Genomic DNA, 7,450 nt, shown 5'->3' on the forward strand with positions numbered 1-7,450 from the left:
CACCTTTGAACCGGAAGAATTTCTTCTTGGAGTAGTTCAAAACAAAAGCATGTATTTTTTCTGAAGTATTGATGTTTATTTTTTTTTTTACTCTAATATCATTGTTTGTATTCATGATTTGTTTTGCAGATATCTTTGTGGCTGTATGATTGTAGTTGCCAACTAACCAGTCATATCTTTGAAGAAACGGCGACAAACGACCGTTTCCGTTTGATGTCCGTGAAACTGAAACAAATCAAATGTACATGGCTGACACGCTTTGATTCTCCTTTTGCACTAATTCTTTTATTACCGGTATTTGTAAACATATTTCAGACTATAACTAAGTACGTGTGTCAATGTCTGGTAGTGACTAAGTCATTACGCTGGGAAGCATCCAAAATAGACTGAAGGTAGCTGGGGGCGGAGCCTGATGCATAAAGAATTATGTCTGTTAAAAAAGGACACTGTTGTTAAGATAATACAAAGCATTTATGTACAAAGTAAATAAACCTCTCTGTCATCCTATTTATAAGGTTATGTGTCGTGCTTGACTGAGCAACAGTGACATCAGTCTGCATGTCCTGAGGAATGACTTTATAAACTGGGCCCTACTGACCGAGGTCATGAATATCACCTGTTGTTTACAGCTGAACAGCGGCTGCTGAGGTAAAGATATGAGACGATGTGGACAGATTATGTGAACACTTAAAGTTCTAGACTATCAGCACCAGTAGTTTAACTGAGAACATCGTCCCAATTTCATCCAAATTTGCACCCAAAAGAGAGACTGACAGACTGTGGACAGTCTCTGCGACGTCATGAACGGACTGTAGCTGAATCAGGAAACACAGACGAGAGGAAATGGTAATTACAAGCTATGATGATTGCCTTTAAGTAATGGGACTACATACTTACGTTTATGTAATATGAGCCCAGCACTTAGATGTATGCATTGAACTGAACCTCAGTCTCGAATTTTTAGAACTTTTTGGATTTCTTTTACAGAGCTTAAAAATAGCTCGATCAAATAGCTTGGGACAAATACTCGTGTACATGTAGTACAGCTTTAAAAAAGGGCTGTGTCCAGTCTGTAGTGCCTCTTCTGAAGCATCTGTGTAATGATGGGCTTAAAACACTGAAAGTTGTGGAGCTGAGAAGCATTTTAGCTTCCTGGGAGAAGAGTGTGAAGCCTGGCTGGATGATCCAGGACAAAGAGCCACCAAAGGAAGTGGTCTGATTATCAGCTACATTGATTGTCCTTATTGTACTTCAGACTCCTTATTAAACACTTATTAAATGATCGCTGAACAACTTAAAAAACCTTAAATTACCTGATAATCACGAAGTAAAAGTAAACATAAAAATGTCTGAACATTTCTGATTCCCATCCTACAATTACACCCGTTACTGCAGCTCTGCCATACTACACAGTATGTTTTTGTTATTGGGGAAATTAGAAATTCCCCTGGAATAAGAGCTGCTGCTGTGTGATAGCTAACAGTTCATATTAAGTTGATAGAAGTAACAGTAAACATACAATAAATCACATCAGAGCGCTTTTAAAACCTCGGGCATTCATTACTGCAGTAACACCGTTCACTAAAACTATGAAGCAGAGTCCTGCTGTGGGTTTGTGCAGCAAATGCAGCAGGAAATAATCCCACGCAGGGCTCTGCTACGACGCTTCACACTCATAAATTAGATTTAATATCATTTAGACACAGTAATTTAATTGTATATATATGTAAACTTACACAATAAGTAAGGATATTTTTGTTTGGTCAGCTCTTTGTTATAACCTCTTCAACCTGAGCCTGAGGTTGGGAAGAGTCCCACAGCTCTGGAAAACCTCCTGTGTTGTACCAGTGCCAAAGACTTCACGCCCCAAGGACCTCAACAGCTACAGGCCGGTGGCTCTGACATCCCACCTGATGAAGACCCTGGAGCGGTTGGTCCTGGCTCAGCTTCGGCGCCTAACAAGCTCATCACTGGACCCACTTCAGTTTGCCTACCAGCCTGGCATTGGAGCGGATGATGCCGTCATTCACCTCCTACATCGTTCCCTCGCTCACCTGGAGACCGCTGGAAGCACTGTGAGAATCATGTTCTTTGATTTCTCCAGTGCCTTCAACACTATTCTTCCCTCGGTTCTGAAGGACAAGCTGGTGAACTCTGGAGTGGACCATCACCTCACTACCTGGATCCTGGACTACCTCACCGACCGACCACAGTATGTGAGGACTCAGGGCTGTGTGTCGGACAGGGTCGTCTGCAGTACGGGGGCCCCACAGGGAACGGTTCTGGCTCCGTTCCTCTTCACCATCTACACTGCAGACTTCTCCCACAATTCCACCCAGTGCTTCCTGCAGAAGTTCTCTGATGACTCTGCAATAGTCGGCCTCATCACTGATGGGGACGACAAGGAGTACAGAGGACTGACTCAAGACTTTGTGGACTGGTGCCAGCTGAACTACCTCCAGATCAACGCCAGTAAAACCAAGGAGCTGGTGGTAGACTTCCGCAGGCACAAGCATTCTCCACTGCAACCACTGAACATCCAGGGTATGGACATTGAGGCTGTGGACAGCTACAGGTACCTTGGTGTTCATCTGAACAATAGACTGGACTGGACTCATAACTCAGACGCCCTCTACAGGAAAGGGCAGAGCAGGCTGTACCTGCTGCGGAGACTCAGGTCGTTTGGGGTGGAGGGCCCACTCCTGAAGACCTTCTATGACTCTGTGGTGGCTTCTGCTATCTTTTATGGCGTGGTCTGCTGGGGCGGCAGCATCTCTGCTGGGGACAGGAAGAGACTGAACAGGGTGATCCGAAGGGCCAGCTCTGTTCTAGGATGCCCTCTGGACCCAGTGGAGGTGGTGAGTGACAGGAGAACGGCGGCTAAGCTGTCATCCCTGATGGACAACATCTCCCACCCCATGCAGCAGACTGTGACAGCACTGAGCAGCTCCTTCAGTGGGAGACTGCGGCACCCACGGTGTGGGACGGAGAGATTTCGCAGGTCTTTCCTCCCCACTGCTGTCAGACTCCATAATAAAGACTTTAACTGATCAAGCACACACATCCACACATGTGCAATAATACTAAGTGCAATAATCCTTTCTGTCATCGTTGTATTTTTACTCAGTTGTATATAGCATTCGTATTCTATTTTCATCTTATTGTATATTTTTATTCTATTTTATTCTACTGTATATAGTATATTATTTTATTCTATTCTGTACAGTTGTGTACTGTATTTATTCTTATTGTATTCTAATTTTTGCCTCATAACTTTTGCACTGTCCACTTCCTGCTGTGACAAAACAAATTTCCCACGTGTGGGACTAATAAAGGTTATCTTATCTTATCTTATCTTAATAACGCTGACTGGCAGTAAACCTCGTGGCACCAATCATTCAGAAATAAAGAGCTATATTTGTGGTTAGCAGAGCTGAGTATGCAGGTTGTGCACAGTAAAAACTTTATAATAATCCCTGTATTATATTATTATAAACTTTATATATAAAATATTCTCTGCCAGTGGCAAACAGCTTATTATGTTATTGATTGTTTGGAGTTTTCTGTAGCTCAGGCCAGACCCTGCAGTCCCCTCACACTGATGTGCTGGTGTCCATCTGTCCTGCAACCTGAACACATGGAGCAACGTCGTGTTTACCGAAGAGTCCAGACTCCGCCTACCTGCAGGTGGATCATGAGGTCACAGGTGGAGAGGAGATGCACAGTGCTCTGCTGCTTTTGGTGGAGGCAGTGGGGTGGGTGGAAACACGAGGTCCGTCAGTAAGAACAGCTGTTTCTATTCTTGTAGTTAAATCATATAAAGAACTTTGGTGCCTATCAAAAAGTTTAATGCACCTCGATTGTTTTGGTGAATTTGTCTGAATTTAGATCCAAACGTGTCATTTCCAGATTCCTCTGTGGAGATGTTACACGGTCTCCTTTTTACACCAAAAAGTCAATAAAGCGTGAAAACATACGTTACCCCAAATATACTAAATGATCCGTGAATACACCGAAGCATCAGACTTTCATGCACTTCTTGGAATTCTCCTGGATTCTCCAGTGAATTGAGAATTAAATACAAACCGTTTAGTGGTGAGAAACAACGACCTTTCTCATGTACGGAAGAATTCAAGCTTCAAACATACACAATGTATCACCTGCAGGGCCACAACCCCACACAGGAAGTCGGACTTGGCTCTCTGATGTTAAAAAGTCCTGACTATGAGTGTGACCCAGCAAGCATGCAGAGTGTAGTCGATGCAGGTGAGGGGACTCGCTCAGTCCGAACTCATCCAGCTGCCTTCCCTGCTAAACCATTAAGAAGAAAAATGAGCAGCCATGCATGAACCCACCAGCTCCACCTGTTAACAGTACGTGGAATCACTCTCACCCCATTTTCTCACTCATTGATTTCTCATTTATACAGTGAAAAAACTTATATTTTGATTCATCTTTGCTTACGAATAAATATTAGCAGATTATGAGGTTGGATATTAGGACCTTAAACCTCTCTTAGCTGTGACGTGGAGGCGGCGAGAGGAGGACTTCTTCTACGCCAGGTCACATGACACAGTTTAACATCACTATTATAATAACTCGCTGTGCACAGCTGGACTTCCAATGTGAATTAAACCAATATAGTTTTATTTTGCATAAAATATGCCAGAACAAACAGGAACCGTCTGGTTAACTTCATAAACTTGTAATGTTACAAACAAACCAAGCAAACGGTCACGTTTGGAGTCATTTCAACACAAAGCATGTTTTAGTAAAATAAACATTTTCAAATTGGATACATATTTACATTGATTACCTTATTACAACATTAATATGAAAGTCTTTAGTCTGTATAGATTTACCTTAAAAATCAGAGCAATGCAAACACTTCAGTTTCACCACCACCACAAAGTCGATACTCAGATCACCACAAGATTCCTAAAGGAATATTTATCTGAAGAGAAATCCATAACTAATCAAATCCTCAAAACTTCTGCACGTTTCCACGGACGACCACACCCATGGACACCACCTGGATGTGTGTTTCCTACAGCTAGTAGGAAACACACATCCAGACCTTTCACAGCAGATGCCAAAACTCATCATTCGAGATAACTTCAAATCAGGTGCTTCACACGTTCTGGATGTGTTAAAGGCAAAGTGTAGTTATGGGTTGTTCTGTCTTCCAGCTGTTTTAAGAGAATAAGGCACAGAAAATACATTTGGTTTGGCCTCAGGGAACATTTCAGCTACGTGACTGGAGTAAGCTGGGCACGTTTCAAACATGACGCCTGCTGTCGATGTTGATACTTCGTGTTCACTTTTGACAGCAGACGCAAAATTGAGTGGTTTAACGCACGCTGCTGTGGCGCTGTGTGTCACAGAAACGAATGAAGCTGAAGGATGGCTGCTGTCTGAGCCCGTGGAAGTGCAGTGTTTTCATTTTGTGAAGCTCAAACGGTTGCATAATCAAATCCATTACTTTAGACATTTTCAAGATTCCAGAAATATTCCAATCTTCTCCATCCTGCTGAGCAGACCTGTGGGGACCACAAACATAATACAAACATTGTCTATCACTCAGTGCTTTGTGGGTCAGCTGCAGCGGATTCAGGGGAGGGTGGCTGGCACGGTTGCAAACACACTGCTATGATTTGACTGTAGCTTCCCTGCTATCAGACACAGCTCTGCAGCTGAGACACAAGCCACACTCCTCCACCACAACAATGTAATGTCATTATATTGAAGTATGAATACTGATGAGCACATACATACCTGGAGCTGGACACGTGTAGAACTTACATATCTGCCTCTGAAACGAGACATTCAAAACATGTTTATGCTAGCTGTGATCTGGCCGGTTACTCCCCGCCTGTTACAAACACCAACAATTTCAACTTAAAACTTCAATAAGGTCTTTAAAGCAGGCAAGTGTTGACTGATGAACATGATGCATTTGTAAAAACATTTCAGCGTCTCTGAAAATATAAAATGTGTTTTTACAAGAGGACAACATCTGAGACTACAAATTTGTTCTTATTGGCTTGTTTGTTAATGAGCGTTTGAATGACTACGTGTTTCTTTTCATGATGCTTTTAATATGAATGAGTGATGAATGGAGTATTAGGAACTTGCACAATGTTCTATGTTCTGTAATTGTTCTGTTTCTGAACCGTTTTTTATTCCATAGTTTTGTTTATTGTAAACAATGTTAGTCAATGTAATAAAATACATGATCTGAAATAAGAAATAAATATATAAAAACAGATGATATGTGTGTACAAAACTAAAATACAGAACTAAGAAAATTTAGCAAAATATTTTCTAACCTCACGTACTGTGACCTGTGAAACAACACGTACACACAGACACAGTGAAAAACACTCATACCCCAAATATATGTGTTCTTTTTCCCCCCATGAGTTACTCTGCAGGTGAACACATCCTCCTTGGTTGGGGTGAAAGGCACATGCTTGGTCATGTGGTAGTGCCAGTTCTCTTCAAAGGCCAGGTCGGTCTGCTGAGAGCCTGGCATCTCTTTGTCATTCCTGAGCAGCTCGATGGTGATTTCAGGAGGATGGAATCCACTGACATGGCAGATGAGGGTGTTGGCGGTCCCGTAGTGTCCGGGGGAGCGGGTGTACACCTGAACCTTGGGTGAAACTGGCAAACACAAAAACAGTCACTCACTTACAGATGAAATAAAGACAATAATTTAATCCAGATGATAATTATTCATTTAGATTCCACCAACTTATTAAATATAAACACGGCAATTATCTGCGTCACAGTGTGTCACGCACAACAGCCAAACAAGGAAGTACTCGTAGTACTCGTAAAACGTTACAGCGCCTTTAAGTACAAGTTATCAGTCGTTTAATACTGTAAGTACTGTAAGTATTTTACTGTTTGCCATTTCCCAGAGATTCCACTTTACTACCTTTAAAGCCGTTTTGCTTTCACTGGGCCCGAGCGCCTTCCGCCTGATAACATCGGGCCATTTCGGAAACACAAACATGTTCAGTTACCGGAGATCACTTACTGTTCTTGACTGCCGAAAGACCTGTGAGTCCCAGCAGAAGGACGACGGCGAGACACACAAACGTCTTCATTGTTTCACATACAGACCGACTCGATATATCGCTGTTGGAGATTCGCTCGACAGAGAGAAGACAACAGTGCGTCACGATCCACAACGAAAGTGAAACCGTTCACATCGGGAGTGTTAGCTAACAGACACCGGGACGTCCAGGCAGTGCTAATGCTAACTAACAAAAAGGGGGTCTGTAACCCCGCCCACCAAAACCATGTTATGGCGCCCCGTTTATAAAAAAAAGCAGCACAAACTCGTGACAAGACGACACGTGCCTATAATTCTACCAATAGGAAACTCCAAACGTCATGTTGCTAGGCGGAATTTACTCCGACATGTTGTTGTTCACTGTCGTTT

At 42.7% G+C, this 7,450-nt stretch overlaps 1 protein-coding gene across 1 annotated transcript; it reads right to left on the bottom strand.

The window, feature by feature from the left end:
* Positions 1 to 4,626: 4,626 nt before the first annotated feature.
* On the bottom strand, positions 4,627 to 7,280 carry LOC308400386 (beta-2-microglobulin-like). The gene is made up of 4 exons (XM_080888047.1): positions 7,043 to 7,280; positions 6,391 to 6,663; positions 5,776 to 5,812; positions 4,627 to 5,540 (listed from the first exon to the last, which is right to left on the bottom strand). Exons 1-3 carry the CDS (start codon positions 7,110 to 7,112, stop codon positions 5,799 to 5,801), a joined length of 357 nt encoding a protein of 118 aa, XP_080744173.1. The 5' UTR covers positions 7,113 to 7,280; the 3' UTR covers positions 4,627 to 5,540; positions 5,776 to 5,798.
* Between the last annotated feature and the right edge of the window lie 170 nt (positions 7,281 to 7,450).

Source organism: Rhamphochromis sp. 'chilingali' (genome assembly GCF_963969265.1).
Source record: "Rhamphochromis sp. 'chilingali' genome assembly, chromosome: 7".
In the NCBI taxonomy this organism is placed as follows: Eukaryota; Metazoa; Chordata; class Actinopteri; order Cichliformes; family Cichlidae; genus Rhamphochromis; species Rhamphochromis sp. 'chilingali'.

Excerpts from the sequence above, each read along its gene's own strand:
- LOC308400386 (XM_080888047.1), bottom strand. The coding sequence starts at position 7,112 with ATGAAGACGTTTGTGTGTCTCGCCGTCGTCCTTCTGCTGGGACTCACA. Across the intron at positions 6,664-7,042 it reads TCTTTCGGCAGTCAAGAACA|TTTCACCCAAGGTTCAGGTG; the intron begins GTAAGTGATCTC and ends TGTGTTTGCCAG.